The sequence below is a fragment of the Hemitrygon akajei genome, chromosome 7, assembly GCF_048418815.1.
Source record: "Hemitrygon akajei chromosome 7, sHemAka1.3, whole genome shotgun sequence".
Classification (NCBI taxonomy): Eukaryota; Metazoa; Chordata; class Chondrichthyes; order Myliobatiformes; family Dasyatidae; genus Hemitrygon; species Hemitrygon akajei.
Window position 1 is genome coordinate 26793260 of NC_133130.1, and position 20711 is coordinate 26813970.

The 20711-nt window shown below is 43.6% G+C and overlaps 2 protein-coding genes across 2 annotated transcripts in view; one reads left to right on the forward strand and one right to left on the reverse strand.

Annotated features, from left to right (window-relative positions):
* Window positions 1-14968, reverse strand: part of yipf4 (Yip1 domain family, member 4) — a 51567-nt gene extending 36599 nt beyond the window's left edge. The window contains exon 1 of the mRNA XM_073050536.1: window positions 14714-14968. Within this exon, the coding sequence (XP_072906637.1) occupies window positions 14714-14789 (76 nt within the window). The 5' untranslated portion in view covers window positions 14790-14968. The remainder of the gene's footprint in view (window positions 1-14713) is intronic.
* A 93-nt stretch (window positions 14969-15061) lies between these two features.
* Window positions 15062-20711, forward strand: part of exo1 (exonuclease 1) — a 34391-nt gene continuing 28741 nt past the window's right edge. Inside the window, exons 1-4 of the mRNA XM_073050538.1 lie at window positions 15062-15121; window positions 17694-17913; window positions 18417-18536; window positions 18936-19059. Coding sequence (XP_072906639.1) covers window positions 17753-17913; window positions 18417-18536; window positions 18936-19059 — 405 coding nt within the window. The 5' untranslated portion in view covers window positions 15062-15121; window positions 17694-17752. The remainder of the gene's footprint in view (window positions 15122-17693; window positions 17914-18416; window positions 18537-18935; window positions 19060-20711) is intronic.

The following is a 20711-nucleotide window of genomic DNA, read 5'->3' on the forward strand; positions in this document are numbered from 1 at the left end:
TTAAATCATCGTGTGAATTTCCACCCAATTCTTTAATGTTACACAGGTAGCTAAGCCTTTTGTCAAGACCATGCAGGCTGATGGGTTTCAGTTCAAACCTTTCCCTCAGGCCGCATTTAAATTTCGGCTTTTTCACAGCGCTGTCTTGAATAACAACAGCGTGTGGGGCACCTTTACATTCCAAATCAACCTGTAATCGATGCGCAGGCACCGCGTTACCAAGCCCTCGTTTCTGTAGCTTGGTTGCTTCTTCTGACACCAATCTAAACTTTAAATTTTCTTCATTCGATTTGGGAACTAAAAACTTCCCGTTCCCTTCAATAATAATGTTTATCCCCCCCCATGGTCGAGTTCCACTTTAAGGTTCACCACCCCTTCGTGTACCAACACCTGGGAACCCTCCCTTCCCCCAATTACCAGGGTTAACCCTGTCTTCACTGAACCCAGTCCATCTGACCCACAGGGACTGCATTCCTTTTCAACTGAATCAAATACCTCAGACTTTTTCTGAGCTCCATTACTAGGTTCAGTACCACGTGCATCCACATCTTGGACACACTCAAACGGGACATCTGCCTCTTCCAGGCTTTCAATACCCATACCCTTTTCAAATTCTAAATTCCCCTGATCCTCCCAGTTCCTCTCTGGGCAACTCCCTTCCCCGGGCTGAAACAACCTCGTCTGCCAACCCAGCAGACCTCTCCAAGGTAATGGCATCCTTTTCATCTAAGACTGCCTTCATCTCATTATCGGGAACACCTTGATAACTCTCAACTTCTTCAAACAGGGCTGCCACTCCTGACAGATCATCCATGTCCAACTCTGGACCTTTTAACAGCTTTTTCCGTTTCTCATCTTTATTTCCTACCTCTAGGACCTTTCTCTTCGCTAAGGGCAGATCTAGCTTCTCTCCCTTAACCCCTTTCACTTTACTACTCTTCGGTTTACCACCCTCAGAACCCTCGTGGTACAGGGTCGGTAGGACCATCTCGGCCAAATCAATACTGGCCAGATTTAAACTGCTCGCTTTCTCAGCTGCCTTTCTCGACAGGCTGCGAATGCTCGCGCCTGTGGTACAGACTGGAGATGTGAGGGGCGGGGCTGCAATCCTCACAGGCTGTTTGGGCCGTGTCATCCTTGTCCAAACCTGCCCCCCGGCTAAATCATTTCCGAGGAGGACGTCCGCGTCAGTTCTCGGGAATTCTGATGGCATCCCTATTTCGACTGGTCAAGATACCAGCTCACAATCCATAATTACCTGATGTAGGGGCACCATTTCTATTCTTGTACCTATCCCCTTCACGGCAACCATTCCCCTTCTCCGACCAAAATCTAGTATCTCACGGCGGATCAACGACAGCTCCGCCCCGGTGTCTCGCCAGATTCGGACGGGAATGGGTGGGTCTCCCCCCTTCACGGACACGGTTCCGGGTGACAGCCAAGTCTCTGACCCCTCTCGTACTCTGTCTACCCGGGGCTCTCTCGTCGATTTACTGATTACCACGGCACACCCGATAGGGACCGCTGCTTTCCCTTTTTCTGGCTCCTTTCTCGGAGCAAAGTACCTAGAGGCAATATGTCCTCCCTTCCCACAATTAAAACAGGTCAAGCCCGGAAATCTCGGACTGCCTGGCCTTTCCCCCTCAACCTTACCACTAGCTCCCGGCGGGACCTCTGCCTCAGTCGGCGGACTTTCTCGGTCGTTCCCACGGTCTCTCGGGTAACCTTTTTGCGAGGAAAACTTTGTCCTGTGGGTTAGGGCATATTCATCTGCGAACCTAGCAATTTCCGAGATGGACTTATTCGGCTTCTCATTCAAATACATCCGGATCTCCTCCGGAACACAACCTTTTAATTCCTCAATCAAAAATAACTCCCTGATACGCCCATAATCCCCGTCCACCTGTTCCGCGGTGCACCAACGGTCCAAGAGCACACCCTTTTCATAGGCTAGCTCGGTATACGTTTGATTCCACCCTTTTCGTAAATTTCTGAACCTTTGTCTATAAGCTTCAGGTACTAGCTCGTAACTCCGGAGAATGGCCTCCTTTACTTTGGCATAATTCTCCGCTTCCCCTTCCTCGACGGCCAATGCCACATATGCTCGTTGTGCCTTCCTTTTTAACACACTTTGTAACAACGCCACCCACTGCTCTTTGGGCCACTTCTGATTTACTGCCACCTTTTCAAAAAGCAAGAAATAACTATCAACATCCGACTCTTCGAATGGAGGTACTACCCTCAACTCCCGACTAACATTAAACCTCTCCTCTCGATCTAACCCTAGATCTCTTCGCTCTTTCTTTAACTTCTCCATCTCCAAGTCATGTTCCCTCTGTTTCTGTTTCTCCTCATACTCTCTTTGCTTTTCAGCTCGGTCCTGCTCGCTCTCGGCTCGTTCCTTCTCGTTCTCGGCTCGTTCCTTCTCTTTCTCGGCTACTTCTAGCTCTTTTAGCTGAATTTCATGCTGTCTTTGCTTTTCAGCTTGGTCCTGCTCTTTTTGCACCTCTAACCCCTTTAGTTGGAGCTCCTGGTCCCGTTTCACCTCTAACTCCTTTATGTGGAACGCCTGCTCCCTTTGTTTGTCGGCCCTTTCTTTCTCTTTCTCCGCCCTTTCTTTCTCTCTCTCAGCCCGTTCTTTCTCCTTCTCAGCTGCTTTATTTTAAATTCATGTTCCAACCTTAATTTCTCCAACTCTAGCTGATCCATCCCACTAGCTGGTACTTTTTCAGGGATATTTTCCAACTCCTCAGCTGCAAACACCTTCTTCCCAATGTAATACTGAGTTATGACCCTTCGCACTTCCCGCTTTTTCATTGTTGACCTCACCTCTGTGAGGCTTAACCCCTTCGCCAGATTTACCAAGTCTAATTTTGTAGCCACCTCTAGCGCCTCCACAGTCGGGTTTTTCATAAATTCACCCATGTCCATCTTTGCTGGTTTCCCGTCTGGCTACCTGCGCAACCAGATCCAAGTTTGGACTTACAAGCCCGATTCACTGGCCTCCCAATTTTGTCAAATCCCGAGACGAGAATCCCAAGTTGTTACGTATCCCGTAACTGGATCACTTACCAGCAAAGATAGAGAGGTCCGCTGAAGTCTGATGGTACCATTTTTAAACGTTTTTATTTAGAAAAGGGCACAAAAGTAAGGTTAATACAAACATTCAGATAACATACGTTGTCAATTCTCAATCTAAAGCGCAGGTATAGTAATAATCAATAAGAAATAAGCTCTATCGTTGTCTAGGGGTAATATATATATTGTCCGATACGGCAGTTCCACCAGCTGCCGTCTTTTGGGTGTCGCGGTGGTGCACTTTGTTGGAGAGAGAGAGAGATATAGGTATAGAATGAAACAGTTACCCGGCGGGTTTTTTCCAACCTTTATGAGTTCGATCCGTCGGAGTCTCGTTGGGGGGTGGCCGTTCACTTGTGGCCTCTCCTGTAGCTAAAGCCGTTCTTTCGTGGTGAGGTCGCCAATCCCAGGCAAGGAAAAGACGCACACGAACCCCCCCACCGGCTGTCGCTATTAAACGCTGTCACAGGATTTCTAGCGCGTCTTCTGGTGCGTCTGGGGGGGTCGTCTTTACAACCCCTCTTTTATCTGAACTCACGGGGTCTCAGATGTCAATCAGGTTGGGATGATGCAATCTCTCTCCGTCTCTCCACCCACGTTGCCCTGAGGGTATACACGTAGTACAGTTCCCAATTCACAAAGGTGTCTCCACGAGACAATGACCACAGTCGCCAGCTTTTGTCTCGCCGTGAAACGAGGGACACCGCACGTATCTCTCTCTTCTCTTGGGTCATTGACCCCCCCTTCACTAGGGCTCTTGCGATTCTCACAAAGGAGGGGGCTGGGATCATAACACCCCTTACCCCCTTCTTCTTCAATGGACTGGTAGTAGATGTAGCCACGAATCCCCTGCGTCCCATTTCTACAGGGAAAATCTTGATCTTCCAGCTGTTCTGGGCAGCTTCAGTTGCCAGTTCAGAGTTCTTGGTCTTTTTCCTCTCTTAAGCTTCTTCAACACCATCTTCCCATGGTACCGTCAATTCCACAACATATGCCAGCTTGGCTGTTGTGGACCACAGGACCGTGTCTGGCTGGATTGTTGTAGCCGCAATACTGGGGGGAAACACAAGCTTTTTTTCCAAGTCCACATCCATTTTCCAATCCCGAGCAACGTGCAGAATGCTTACCTCTTTTGATGTTATATGGTGCTCTGGAGGTTGGCTTGCTGATACAAATCGTGTGATGTGAACATTTCTTGCCAATGTTTGTGGGAGAGCATTTGTGGTGATTTGTCTCTGTTCCAGGATTGATGCCAGCTGTCTGAGAACTTGGTTATGCCACGTAGTGTACCACCCCTGGCTGAGGCTGTGGTGCATCCTGTTAAAAAATGCCTTAGTGGCCCAGGTGCTTGACAAAGAGAGCAAGTGGGGTCTTCTCCCCACCACTGGTTCAGGTTCTGCAGTGTGGGTAGAAGGTCATAAGTGGCTCTGATGACATAACTTAGCCAAGATCCCTCCATCTCCCAGATGTCATGCCAGCTGAGTTTCCTCTTTTCCAGGCTCTTCCAATTAGTTCATTAGCCCTGCTTGGCCATTGAGACGGCCCGGGCATGTCACTCTGCCTCCTCCTGTCTTCTCACCTCCTCCACCACGAGCCATCTCTTCTGCACTGATGTTGCCTTGTGCCATTGAGGAGCTTTTGGGACGAGCCTGAGCCCGGCTCTCCCAAGTTGGACTTGGCCAATCACACCCTTGAAGCAAAGAGCAGACTTAGCACTCTGAACAACGTCAGATAGGGTACACTTCCTCCTCGTTGCCACATGGGGGGGGGGGGGGGGCTCTTCAAATAACAGTATCTTCAGATTCAGTGAGGGTCATGACCAATGTTGCTTTGGTGCAATTGAATTCTTCCGCAAGACTTGCAATTGGTAATTCTAATTTGCCATTCCCGTACAGTCCAACAGGACTTAAGCATTGTGGAAGTCCAAGCCACTGTTTCACATGTGTGCTGATCATTCTTTTGGGCTTTTCCACCTCATCGATGGGGATTTCATACACTGTTAAAGGCCACATGAGTCTTGGGAGTATACCGAACTGGAAGCACCACAGCTTGAGTCTTCCTGGCAGCCAGGTCTTGCTGATGTGAGCTATGTACGTGATGGTATCCTTTTTGAGTTGTTTAAACTGCTCGGTGTCCTTGAGCTTAGCATCATACCATCGACCCAAGCTCTTCACTGGCATTTCTGACACAGTTGGGACGGGTGTTCCGTCAATATTAAATAATTGATCCGTGACTTGACCTTTGACAACGAAGATGATTCTGCACTTGCAGCTTGATCTTCATCCTCGCCCATGTGATATTTTGATGAAGCTTTTCCAGAATTCTCTTGGTGCTGGGGACAGTTGCCATCAGTATTGTTATATCGTCCATATAGGCTCGTATCGGTGGTAACCATTGACCAAACTGTAGCAGTTTCCCTCCCACAACCCATTTTGAGGCTCTGATAATGAGCTCCATTGCCATAGTGAAGGCCAATGGGGGGATGGTGCACCCCACCATGATGCCTACTTCAAGCTGTGGTGAAGTCTGATGTTGTGAGACAAACTTGCATATCCTGGAAGTAGTGTTTTACCAGATTTGTTATTGTTGCAAGCACCTGAAAGAATTCAAAAGCAGTCCACAGTGGGGAATGAGGAACTGATCCATAGGCATTGGCCAGGTCGAGGAACAAGACATGCAGATCCTTTCCTTCTTTCTGAGCCATCTGGATTTGATGCCATATGACGCTGGTATGTTCAAGGCATCCCAAGAAGCCTGCTATGCCAGACTTTTGGATTGACGTATCAATGAAGTGGTTTGGTTTCAGATACCTTGTAAGCCTTTGCACCAAAATGCTGAAAAAGATCTTGACTTCTATATTCAGAAGGTTTATTTGGTGAAACTGTTCAATGGTGGATGAATTCTTTCCTTTTGGGATCAGAACTCCCCCCGCTCTTCTCCAGGCTTTGGGGATCACTTGCTTTTCTCACACAACCCTCGCATTTCTCCAGAAAAATTTCAGAACATCCGGGGCGTTCTTGTAGACACAATATGGAACACTGTTAGGGCCTGGCGCTGATGCCGATCTTGCTTTCTTCACTGTCTCTTTCACCTCACTCAGCTTTGGAGAGGTGATGTTAAATTGATGTTGTGAGGGTGAGATTGGTGGGATGTCAGCTGGGACAAGTATCGGTTCATCTTTTAGCTCATCAGTGTGGATGGTTCTGAGATATCTTTCAACCTCTTCTTTTCATACTTTCAGCGATCCACTTTTCTCTTTTGTGAAAATGCGTTTCACATATTTAAAGGGATCTTTGTAGAAGTCTGTTATTGCTTTTTCCTTTCTGCGTCGTTTCCTTAAATTTTCTGCTCTACGCAGCTTCGAGAGCCTCTGTTTTAGGTCCTCTTGAAGGAGGTTGATGCGCTCCCTTTCTTCTGCTGCTGCTTTTTCCACAACTTCCGCAGGCCTCTTCTTTCTTTAACAAGCTGTTGGATTTCCTGGAGATGACAGGATTTAGGGCATATCTTTCCTACTGACTTGTTCCTTCACTCCAAATTTCTCCTTTTTGTAGCTGTAAATCAGGTCGCTCATCTTCTCCAACTTCTTTTCTGTTGATCCCTTGATGCCACTTAAGATCTGGCTCACATCTGCATTGATAGTTTCCCACTCCTTGCTGTTTCCAACGGCTTACGTCCTTGCATGTTCTCCACTTTACGATGTGCCTGGCTGTGTCTTGGACTACTGCTTGTGCCTGAAACTTCTTCCACATCCCTTAGGCTGCTGATACTCTGCGGACTGTGGGTTTCTTCCTGCCGCTAAGCTTCATCCGACTGATTTGACCTTTTTCTTAAGAGAATCTGGTCAATGCGGGGCCCTGGGTTGGAGCTTTTCAAGCATTTCTTCTGCCCTTGATGAATTTTAAGACCACGAGTTGATGTTACTTTAGTCCAGCCACACCTACAGGTCTAAAGAACATGTCCAGCTGTTGGTTTCTCAGGAGTATTGCCACTTTCTTGATTCATTGTCATGTCCATGCCAAGATTCATTACCCGGAGGTCAGTCAGAGTCTTTTTGCACCCCTGCTCTTGCAGACTCTGGGGGTATACTTCTCTTTAAACTTTCCATGGCCAAGTGAGGGTGACTCTTGTGCCCTGACAAGGTGACGGAGCCTGCTGTTATGGGTAGCTAACCCATAACAGCCCCGTTGGGGTCTATTTCCTCCTGTCAGCTGTCTCTCCAGCTGTCACACAGTCTTTCCCTTATCATCAACTACACTTTCACAGCAGTCACTGGTTTTTTTCCCAGAAGATCAGTAGAGCTAATAGGACTTGATGTTTCAATTCCTTTGATAATTCAGCACTCTCAGTGTTGGCAGTGGGCTTGGAGTGGTGACAAGGAGGGTAGGTACCTCATCAGGGTCATCAGGTGGGCATCCTCCTTCTTTGACGTTTCGTTGATATGTCATATTTGAGACAAGCTTTTCACTAAACCTTGGTACAGAAAATCTGTTGTTGCCAGAATCTCAGATAGCCGTGAGGCTGGTTGAGTGGTGTCATAACAACAAACTTGCATGCAACAGCAGCAAGACCAAGGAATTCAGAAAGGGAAAAACTGATAGAACACACACTTGTTGAGGGCTCACTGATGAAAAGGGTGAGCAGCTTCAAAACCTTAAGCGTCAACATCTCAGGGGATCTATCTTAGGCCCAATTCATTGATGCAATCATAAAAAGCTTGCAGTTCTGCTGCTTCATTAGGAGTCTGAAAAGATTTCATACGTCACCATATATTGTGCAAATTTCTACAGATGGACAGAACTGCAAGAGTCTGCAGAGTTGTAGCATCAGCCAGTTTCATCATGGGTACAAGCCCTCCCCACCACTGAGGACATCTTCTGGAGACAGTGCCTCAAAGCAGCAGTGGTCATCATTAAAGACCCTTACCATCCAGGACCTGCCTTCTTTGCATTGGGGATGAGGTACAGGCAAGTGAAGCATTCTAAGCACAAAGTACTCTGCAGATGCTGTGGTCAAAGCAACACATACAACACGCTGGAGGAACTCAGCAGGTCAGGCAGCATCCGTGGAAACGAGCAGTCAACGTTATGGGCCGAGACCCTTCATCAGGACTGAAGAGGGAGGCCTCCCCCCCCACCTTCTTTATAGGGCCCTTGCCCCCTCCCTCTTCAGACCTGACGAAGGGTCTCGGCCCGAAACGTCGACTGCTCGTTTCCACGGATGCTGCCCGATCTGCTGAGTTCCTCCAGCGTGTTGTACGTGTTGCCCTGAAGCATTTTAAGCACAGTTTCTTCCCCTTGACTATCAGATTTCTGAACAGTCCACAAGTAACATTCCTGTTAATCATCTTTTCCTCTACTGCATTATTGTAAATTATAGCAAATCTTAGTCTTGCATTGTACTGCTGCCAAAAGCAATTTTACATCACGTTTTTAATAAACCTGTATGATTCATATTCATCCTTCAGAATGATTCCCAATGTACTGAAATTTAAATTACCACCTTTTTTTAAAAATGTGTTATCAAACCACTTTAGTTCCCATCTTTGGCCTCTTTCATTTCCTTAGCCTAATCACAGCCAACCATATGTTCTAAATAAGTTGCAAATGTATGCTTTCACTTTTCCTGTCCTTTAAGTCAACCTTTCACTCTTAAACCACTCATTTTATTAGGACCTTCTGTTTTACAATGACTTGCACAATTGAGAAATGCCTGCAGAATTGGTTTCCGTCGTTTCCAACGATGATGCTCATCTGTGCAGTTCTCACGAGTTGCACGGAGAAAAACTTGTATGGAAGAAGCTTTACAATAAAAAAACTGGGACAACTCCACTCTCTCAGCCTCAAAAATCTCAGTCCAATGGTCCAAAATGATCATGTCTAAAGACTTCCTTGGCTGCAGTGGATAGCCTTGACACCTACTGTGCCTTGTCATGCCCTTAGCTCTCCACAAAGTTCTTAGCTGTTGGATCTTCCGGTTTATCTCATCTGCCCAGTATGCTTGAACTGGCTTTGCATGCATCTGCATACAGATCCCTATCTCACTGGGGTTGGCGGTTCCCTGCTACCCTCACCTGGTTTAGTCCACCTGTCGAAACAATGTACCCCCGGGGCGTGGCCACTGTCGCATGCAGTTACTTGGAGCCTTAGGTGAGAGCCAAAGGTACACAAGCTGCCCCTGGGCAGCGCATGACAAGCCCGCCACCAGAGGTGCGACCCCTCCCTACAGTCATTACTCTATAAGAATGCAATCTATTGAATTACCAGCAGTGCTTACTGTATTTGCAAAAACAATTTGACATATTATTCCTAAACAAAAGCACAACACGTACACCCATTAGAAAAGCAGAAAAAAGTGATGCATATTTTCCATAGAACTTTGCAGTTAGTTGAATTTTTGAACGTAGTCATATTCATAACATAATGAAAGCTGGGACTGGTAATGGGGACAAGCCAAAGGTTGTTATAGTCAGGGATGGTAATAGGGACGAACTCCCACTACCTATTAAATGCTCCTAATGGTGTGCACCTCAAATATCCTCTGACAACCAAATCCAACTCCTAGCCTTCAAGTGGCTTAGCTACTAAACCCAGTAGAACTGTTTCTACTGATAAAAGGAAAGACAAAGGAGGCTTACTGGTACCTTAAACTATTTGCTTCAGTCAGAGGGGGCTCGTCAGCTGTGGTTGGCAGCTCATCCAGAAGAAAAACTCTGATCTCAAACCTCCGCTGTCTTGCGCAGTACCTACTCATGGGGGAGAGTTCAGGTGTAAACCCCAAGGCAAAAATCTGGAGCTGCAGTTCCTAAGGCAGTCCTACATTGTGTTCAATGCTGCTTGGCAACTCCTGCAACATTGTTGGTACTAAACTAAATGGGTCTCTACTGTTCCTTTGGGTTCATCAGATGTATGGAGAGGGGGAGCTTGCTACATGGGCACCAGCTTGCTCTCCACATTATACTGCCCAGACCTGCATATCTAGACAGCTAGGACACAATATTCACAGTCAACCCTGACCAATGGAGGCCTCAGACTCAGACAATGAAGGCAGCACCTCTGAAAGAGCAACATGATAACAATCATTCTTTCAATCTTGTGCAATAAAGGGTAAACAAAGTTCAAAATTCAAAGTAATTTTCAGTATCAGAGTACATACTTATCACCACATACAACCTTGAGATTCATTTTCCTGTAAGCATACTCAGTAAATCTATAGAATAGTAACTATAACAAGATCAGAGTACAGAAGATAAACTGTGCAAATGCAAATATAAATAAATAGCAATAAACAACGAGAACATGAAATAACAAGGTGAAGAGTCCGTAAAGTGAGATTATTGGTTGTGGGAACATCTCAATGAATGGGCAAGTGAGCGCAGTTATGCTCTAATGGTTGAGGGGTCATAACCATACTTAAGCCTAGTGGTGCGAGTCCTGAGGCACCTCTACCTTCTATCTGATGGCAGTAGCGAGAAAAGAACAAGATCAGGGCATTGGGCATCTCTGATGATGGATGCTGCTATTCTACAACAGCATTTCATGTTCTTATGCTTAGTGGTTGGGAGGGCTTTACCTGTGATGTACTGGGCTAAATCCACTATATTTTGTAGGGTTTTCTTTTCAAAGGCATTGGTGTTTCCATAACAGGCCATGATGCAGCCAGTCAATACACATCAATAAAAATTTGTCAAAGTTTTTGATGTCATGCATATTCTCCGTAGGCTCCTAAGGATGTAGAAGCGCTGCCGTGCTTTCTTTACTTGCTAGATCCAGCACAGGTCCTCTTAAATAGGAACATCCAGGAATTTAAAGTTGCTGACCCTTTCCACTTCGGGTCTTTCGTTGATTAATGGCTCATGTACCTCTGGTTTCCCCTGAAGTCTACAATCAGTTCCTTGGTTTTGCTGACAGAGTGAGAAGTTACTGTTATGACGCCACTCAGCCTATTTTTCAATCTCCCTTCTGCGTGATGATTCATCACCACCTTTGATACAGCCCACAACAATGGCGTCATCAGCAAACTTGAATATGGTATTGGAGCTACATTTAGCCACACAGTCATAGGTGTAAAGCAAGTAGAGCAGGAGGCCCAGCACACAACCCTGTGGTACACCTGTGCTGATGGAGATTGTGAAGGAGATGTTTTTGCCAATCCATTTGGATTGGGGTTTACAAGTGAGGAAATCCAGAAGCCAATTGCACAAGGGGGTATTGAGGCCCAGGTCTCAGAGTTTATTCCTTTAGTCTGGAGATAACTTGTGCAGAATCAGAGTTGTTATGGGAGGATGCCACTTAAGTTCCATCCAGTTCTTAATGGATACAGGAGCAATCCAGCTTGTTCCTCTACCTTGAGCTAAGTCATTTCTTTCTATTCAGATACTTTCCCACCTTTCTGCTGAATGCTATAATTGAATCTGCTTTCTTTAATAAACACCCTGGGTAGAGTACACCAAATGTTTTCATTCACAACATCAAAAGAATTGTCTTCATGTCACTTTTAGTTCCTCAGCCCTCATATTTTTTCATGGTCAAAGAACACTGAGGCTGTCTACAAGAAGGGTCAGAGCCGTCTCTATTTCCTGAGGAGACTGAGGTCCTTTAACATCTGCCGGATAATGCTGAGGATGTTCTATGAGTCTGTGGTGGCCAGTGCTATCATGTTTGCTGTTGTGTGCTGGGGCAGCAGGCTGAGGGTAGCAGACACCAACAGAATCCACAAACTCATTCATAAGGCCAGTGATGTTGTGGGTGTGGAACTGGTCTCTCTGACGGTGGTGTCTGAAAAGAGGATGCTGTCCAAATTGCATGCCATCTTGGACAATGACTCCCATCTACTCCATAATGTACTGGTTAGGCACAGGAGTACATTCAGCCAGAGATTCATTCCACCAAGATGTAACACTGAGCGTCACAGGAAGTCATTCCTACCTGTGGCCATCAAACTTTACAACTCCTCCCTCGGAGTGTCAGACAGCCTGAGCCAATAGGCTGGTCCTGGACTTATTTCCACTTGGCATGATTAACTTATTATTATTTAATTATTTATGGTTTTATATTGCTATATTTCTTCACTATTCTTGGTTGGTGCGGCTGTAACGAAACCCAATTTCCGTCGGGATCAATAAAGTATGTCTGTCTGATATCTTCATATTTTTACTCCCAGTTATGGTCCAACCAATGACGGGAACAGTTCCCTGTTACTTTGTTTATCTTCATGATTTTTATATACCGTAGATTCCGGATTTTAAGCCGCTACTTTTTTCCCACATTTTGAACTGCTTTGAACTTTGCGGCCTTTAATACGGAGCGGCTAATGCATTTTTTTTTCATGCCGCCTCGTAAACATTTTGCCTCGTAACAGTAGACCAATAAAATTGATGAGTAGTTCACAGAGGTCCAATGAAATTGTACGATAAATCAAGCGCACTTTCACAATTAAATTATTGTAAATCCGTCATTTGTACTCACCCTCATCAACATGGAAAACACTCGAAGAAAAGCATTGTGCTGCCTTTATGGCAGTTATTTAGTTTATAATATTTTCGCTTAGTAATTCATTTTCTAGTTAAAGTTAGAAGAGTTTTAACTATATTTGTTTTCTGTACTACATCGCGGGATGCTATGACGTCACACCCGGTTTCGCCGCGTCTTGTGGGATACCAGTTTGCGATAAACGGAAAGGAGGGGGGGAGCGGTGGAGCCAAAACGCTGCTTTTAAGTTAAAGGCGATCAATAACTTTTCCTGGTAGGCTGCAGTATATATATTTTTTACCAGTCGTTAGGAGATATTGGAATGTTGTTCAGTAAAGAAGTATACGCAACGTATATTTAAAAGTAGCCGTGTTACGGGCACGGTTCGAAAAAAAGCATTTGCAATATGTATTTGTTTTTGTTACCATATGGATTTAATTAAAAGTTAAAAAATCCTCACGTGTAATATCATTCTGTGTAAATATCTCATATTACAACGTGGGACACCTGCGGCCTAAAATCCGGTGCGGCCTTTACAAGTAAAAAATTGATTTTATTTCTAAAATTAGAGCCAGCGGCTTTTAATCAGGTGCGCTCTGTAGTCCGGAATCTACGGTACATTCTTGCAACTTTTCTGGTTTCAGGGAGAACAATCTCATTTTCTCCAGTATATACACATCACTGAAGTCCCCTCCCTAGAAGTACTGTAATCAGATTCAGGGACAACAGTTCCATTTTCTCCATTATATCCACACAAATGAAGTCCCCACCCTGTAAATCATTTTGGTAACACACACCTGCACCTTCTCCAAAGCCTTTGTCCTTCCTGAAAGGAACAGGACACATTTTCCCATTGTAGTCAAGCCAGTATATTATAAAAGTTCATTCTGACTGCCCCAATCATATACTACATACTTTTATTTATAAAGGCCAGGATCTCATATGCTTCAATTTAAAACAAAATTTCTTCAACCTGCTCCGAGCTCTAATCTAAACTGTCCATCAATCACCCTACTCTTCTATCCTCTACTTAAAACTAATCCGATATTGTATCCTTTTTCATTACTGAAATATAAAACACATTTGGTCATAGTAAACAAATTGTCACCAATCCTCCCTTTTCACCAGTCTCAATCTCTTCTAAGTCTGTCATCTTTCTCACAGTACATGACACCTCCAAGTTTTATATCACCTGCAAATTTGGGGGTTCAGGACATAATTTCCAAGTCCAAATCACAGGTACATTATAAAAAGCAGCAACCCTAGCAGTGATCTCCAAGAAACTTCTCTATGCTCTCCCCCAATCTGAAAAAGTGAACATTTTATTGCAACTGCCAAATTATTATCATTTTGCACTGCATAGACTCCAATCTTAATTACAGGTCTATTACGTGGAACGTTGTCAAATGCATTACTCATTGTCAAATTAACATCATGGACTCTTCTACCCAAGGGAATTTAACCCCTGGTTGGAAAGGCAGCAACTCTAACAGCAAACAAGAACCTCTGTAGATGCTGGAAATCCAAAGTAACACACACAAAATGCTGGTCAGCAGGTCAGGCAGCATCAATGGAACTGAACAGTCGACATTTCAGGCAGAGACCCTTCTTCAGGCAACAGATCTTAGCCCAAAACGTCGACTGCTCATTTTCATGGATACTGCCTGACCCGAGTTCCTCTAGCATTTTATGAACGTAATAGAATTTCATTCCTTCCATACTTGTGTTGGAGTACCTATCTACACCAGCAACCAATAATAGCCTCTGGAACATACTACCTTCTGTTTCAGTGACTAGTATGTTTCCTACCGAGCACAGCTGAGATTTGCGAGTTAATTATTAGGGCATATAAGAACAGGTACAGTACAGAGAAAATCCATAACATTCCACGGGAAATGGGCTTGGAACATCTTAGCGCAGGGGCCATGGATCCATAGTATTTATCTTCCCCTCTCCACAAGTGTTGTCTGATGTGTTATTCCACCATTTTTGTGTTTATTTTCAAGGCCCAGACTTTGGCGATGTTGGAACGATCTAACAACAAAACCAGCAGCTGAGAAGCCATCTCACCCTCCTGTCCCCGACATGCATCCAGCTCAATCAGCCGTCAGCCGCACTGTCACCTCGCCCCAGTACCCCAAAACAACATCTCAAACTTTACGGCCTACCTTCTCCATCGGCCGACGAGACGAAGGTGAAATCCCCGTTGCTGGCAGCGAAGTGCTGCCGCTGCAGGCCGCTCATTGCGCCGGCTCGGCTTGCGTGCCGCTCACTGCGAGGGCCGGGACTCCGGTGCGGCGCGAGCACCCGCCGTTGACCCGCTCGCACGACGCCCGTGCACCCACCAACTCCGCAAACGTCACTCAACTCCCCAGCGCTCCCGGTCCGCCGTCATTGCCGGGGCCACTGAGCACGCCGGGAAAAGTACAGACCCCGCCCACAACAAAAAAAAGGAGCCAGAGAGCATTCTGGTTGGACGCTGCCTTGGCCTATCGGAATCCACCTTCCTCAAATTTGACTCCCCCAAATTTGGCGGTAAATGGTGATGGCTTTTTAAATGTCTGCCCGGCTCTCAGGTGAGTTTATATATATATATCGAATAATAACCGTTGTCGCCCTGGGCTGCTAGATAATGGAATAAACGCCTAAGAGGTTAGGGCTAGGCTTAGAAATGAGGCTGGATAGAATACTTGCTGATAAAGAGCTAAACCATCTTGTTTTCGGCCCTTGCTCCGGACAAGGATACGATTATGGCGGGCAGCTGCAAGGGCATGGAAGAGGTGTTCGGGGCTGAATAAGAGTGGAAGCTTTTCTGCCTTAATGTAAACTTAGGAAAGTTTCTGAAGGCTTCGTCAGATCTGAGTGGGAATAAATTTCAACGTTCATTAATGAAGGAGGAAGCCGATTTCAAATTCTACCGACATAAATTACAGTACTTCTTTAATATCACTGGCATATGTGAATAAAAGCTATAGTTTTATTGCAATTTTGTATATATATTTCCATAAATATTGGCCATTTATGTACCTATTGCACCATAATTGTAGACAAAGCTTCAGAACCTTTTGTAATTACCTGTTTTTCTGCATAAATTACTCATAAAATGTGGTCTGATCTTCATCTAAGTCACAATAATAGACAAACATAATCTGCCTAAACTAATAACACACAAAAATTGTATGTACTTTTCATGTCTTTATTGAAAACATTGTTTAATCTTTAACAATCCAGGCTGGAAAATGGTATGTGAACCCTTGTATTTAATAACTGGTAGAACATGCTTTAGCAGCAATAACTTTCGACAAGTGTTTCCTGTAACGGCTGATCAAACTTGCACAATGGCAAGGAGGAATTTTAGACCATTCTTCCATGCAAAACTGTTCAGTTCATCAATGTTTCTAGGTTACCTTGTATGAACAGCCCTCTTCAGGTCTCACTTGGTTAAGGTCTGGACTCTGACTTGGCCATTCCAAAACACAGATTTTCTTTTTAAACAGTTCTGATGTTGATTTACTCTTGTCACAGATCTTTGTCTTACTGCATCATCCAACTTCTATTAAGATTCAGGTGACTGACCACTACTCTACATTCTCCTGTAGAATGGCTTGATACAATTTTGAATTCATTGTTCCTTCAATGATTGCAAGCTGTCTAGACCACAAGGCAGCAAAGCAGCCCCAAAACCATGATGCTCCTTCCACAATGCTTTGCCCTTGCGATGAGGTTTTGGTGTTGGTATGCAATGGCCTTTTTCCTCCAAACAGTTCAACTTTTGTTTCATCTGTCCACAGAATGCTGTTTCCGAAACGTTGTGGAACATCCAAATGTTTTTTTTGCAAATTTGAGACATGCAGCAATTTTTTATTGGGAGAGTAGTAGCTTCCTCCATGAACACCATTCTCGTTTAGTGTTTTTCTTATAGTGGACAGCTGAACAGAGACTTCAGCAAGTTCTGGAGATTTCTGCAAGCCTTTTGCTGTTAGCCTTGTCTTTACCTCCTTCAGCATTGTTGTGCTTTTGGATCTTTGCAGGATGCCCACTCCTAGAGAGAGTAGAAATAATACTGAATTTCCTCCATTTGTAGACAATTTCTCATACTGTGAACTGATGAACACTCAGGTCTTTAGAAATGTTTTTGTAGTCTGTTCCAGTTTCATGCATCTCTACAATTCTTCTTCTAAGATCCTCTGAAAGTTGTTTTGATCAAGGCATAGTGCACATCAACAGATCTTTCTTGAAGGGTAGGCTCCGTCAGTAACCTGACTTTGTATGTCTCTCTTATAGGGCAGGGCACCTCTACAACCCGCACCTCCAATCTCATCTCATTGATTGGAACACCTGACTCCAAATAGCCTTTGTAGGATGGTAATCCCCAGAAGTTCACATACCTTTTTGAACCTAGACTGTGTTTTTTAAATGGTGTACTCAGTATTAACGAGAAGTAGTACAATTGTCTGTGTGTTATTAGTTTAGACAGATTGTGTTTGTCTATTATTGTGACTTAGATGAAGATCAGACTACATTTCATGAGGAATTAATGCAGAAAACCAGGTAATTGCAAAGGGTTCATAAATGGTGAGTTCCAACCTTTGCTTATTTGAGAATCGTCCCTTAATTCATACTTTCCATTTTGTAATTAAGCACCATTTTAACATCTGAGTTTTATTTCCATATAGTTGCAATATTCCTGCAAACAAGAATGCAGATGGCTGTGCTATTATCCTGGCAGCCAAGTTTGATCTGTGCATTGCAATTATTGTTGAGATTGAATGTGTAGATATAATTGAAGAGCAGGCATCCTTTACTTATTGTATATTTATTTTGGATAAGTTATCTTACTCTTAGCTGGAGAAGCTGCTGTAGTTCGTTTACTCTTCTCTATGTTTAGACTTTATGAAGTAAAACTGTCATTTAGATTATTGTTCACTGTGAATCATGCATCTGCCTCTCCAGCTTACACTCTGTCCTAATAAATTTTGTGATTTTTACATCTGTGCCTCAGAGTCTCTTCACAGTTTAACCACTTGTTTGTGCTGCAGCCATTCTGAATTCATGAATAATACCTCGGTGATTTCATCTGTCATTCATGACATTTTAAAGTCTCCTTGATTTAAAACTATCAAAAAACATTTGCTTTCTGAATCACAGCTCATCCATTTTAACCTGAGAACACTAATGAAAGATTTTGAGAAGAGTAAAGTCACACCATGGGGATTCAAGGATTGCTACAGTTTGTTAAGGAAGCATCGGAACCAATTCATATCAAGAAATACAAAGGACAGACTGTAGCACTGGATATGTATTGCTGGCTTCATAAAGGTGCCTTTGCATGTGCTGATAAATTAGCAAAGGGGGAACCAACTGACCAGTAAGTCTCTTTTGCCTGTCTTGATGTTTGTCCCACTGTTAAGCAAAAATCTTGATTTAGAGTGCCCTCCATAAGGAGTTAACAAATTATTTCTGTGGTTTGCTCTGGGTATCCTTGTTCCCTTCCACATGCCAGAGGTTATCAGGTTAATAGGCTAATGTGAATTGCTAAAATGGGTCACAGAGGAACAGCTGATGAAAATGCGACAAGGAGGTAAAATGGTGTAAATGGGTGCTTGATAGTCAATGTGAACCTGGTAGGCTTAGATGCCCTTTCTACACACTGTATGACTGTTTTCTTGTGCATGGTAAATGTCATTGATGAAAATGACAGTCCTTAGTTAAATAATGTTCGGTTTCATCACATTTTCCGATAAAGTTGCAGCATAGTAGTGATCGTCACTTTCACCATTAGATATAACACGGTTTAGAAGATTCCATCTAACTGTATACATGAGTGGCATTTTAAATACTTTTTCCAAATGTTAATTTGTTTTGTTCCAGATACGTTAATTATTGTTTGAAATTTGTTGAAATGTTGGATTCCTTTGGTGTTAAACCAATCCTGGTTTTTGATGGATGTACATTACCTTCCAAAAAAGAGGTAGAAAAAGCCCGAAGCATGTAAGTATAATTCAGTCTGAATGTTATCATCTACAAGATAAAGATTATTTTTTAAACATTTCAGTAGAGATAATATGAAAGAATCAGGATTTTACTTTGTACTATTTTATCAATCAACAAAAAAATTCTCAAATATAGACGTGAATGGTATTTTTCTCATTTTGTACAAATGCCGTAATTCATTAAAATGCTTAAATACATTGTGAATGTGTACATTCCAGAAGATTAGACTCAAAACATAGGTTCCAACTTGTAATTTTAATTCTTGCCATCAATTATTTGTTTTCATTTACATGTTGTCTTCTGCCATTTATAAATCATATTTTGGTTATTTAACTGAACAACTGTTCATCCATGTGGTTTAGAAAAATTATGTTTTGGTGATTTTCTGCATTACAGACGTAGGCAAACAAACTTGCAGAAAGGGAAGCAGCTCCTACGTGAAGGCAAGACAGCAGAAGCCAGAGAGTGCTTTACTCGCTCTGTCAATATAACACCTGCAATGGCTCATGAGGTTATAAAGGCAAGTGACCTCCATTTTATTTTGCCTGTGGTTTGTGCAGAAAACAAGTTGTTTCCAACTTATCTTTATATCCTACAGATTTTCTTGCCCTTAAAAATGCTTAAATAATAAATTGGATGGGTGGGGGTTGGATTTCTGGCCTGAGAGGGAGAGAATAGAACATGTGTGCAGCTGTACTCATTACATGAAATGTGCTACATAGAGGAAAGCCTTTTGACTCAATTACATCTACATATCCTTCTCTTCCCTCCTTTAGTTTCTCTTTAAGCTATCTGCTTACTGTAAATAGTGACAAGTTCCTCATTAGGTTAAGGGTGACCAATGAAATTTCTTCTAGCTTTGGAATCACAAACGGATCTTCTCTACAAAAATAACAAGCCCCATTCTTAATTTTAGATACTTGCATTGGATCCCTTTTCAGCCCTTTGTTTTAGAGCAATGGCCATTCAATCTTACCTAACCATTCTGGTATTTGCCCCCTCAGGTGCTTTCTAATCTTGCTTTTAGTCTGGAGTTCAGAAGCACAAGTAGAACTTAATGTTGCTATGATTTTATTTTGTACTGTTGGGAACCATAAACTAGTAAGCCTAACATCTGTGGAAGATAACTTACTGGAGAGGATTTTGAGGAATGCATCTGGAAAGGTGGTTTGATGGAGGTCCTGTAGTCAGGACAGCTTTGTCTGGGGAAGGTCATGCCTCGTGAACTTGATTGAGTTTTTTGAACAAGAGGTCAATCAGAGAGGGGAGTTGATATCAACTTCAGTAAGGCCTTTAAGGTTCCTCATTTAAGGTTAAATCACACAAAATATAGGGAGAGTTGGCTAACTAGATGTACAATTTGGCCCATTGAGGCCCTCCTCTATTCAATCATGGCTGATCTTTTCTTTCCTCCTCAGCCCCACTCCCCGGCCTTCTCACTGTGACCTTTGATGCCGTGTTCAATAAATAACCTATCAAGCTCTGCCTTAACTACATCCAATGGCCTGGCCTCCACAGCTGCCGGTGATAACAAATTCCACAAATTCACCACCCTCTGGCTAAAGAAAGTTCTCCACATCTCTGTTATAAATGCCTGCCCCTCTATCCTGAGGCTGTCCAGGCCTTTCAACATTCGAAAGGCTTCAATGAGATCTTCCCTGATCCTTCTAAGTTCCAGCGAGTACAGACCCAGCACTACTAAACATTCTTCATATGATAACCCTTTCATTCCCAAACCATCCTCTGAACCATCTCCAATGCCAGCACACCTTTTCTTAGATGAGGAGCCCAAAACTGTTCACAATACTCAAGGTGAAGCCTCACCAGTGCTTTATAAAACCTCAGCATGACATCTCTGTTCTTTTATTCTAGACCTCTTGAAATGAATGCTAACATTGCATTTGCCTTCCTCATCACTGACTCTACCTGCAAGTTAACCTTTAGGTTGTTCTGCACAAGGACTCCCAAGTCCCTCTGCATCTCAGATTTTATGGATTTTTCCTCTTTAGAAAATAGTCAGCACATTTATTTCTACTACCAGTGTATGACCATGTATTTTTCAACATTGTATCTCATTTGCCATTCTCTTGCCCATTCTCCTAATCTGTCTAAGTCCTTCTGCATCCAACGTGTTTCCTCAACTCTACCTGCCCTTCCACCAATTTTGATGGT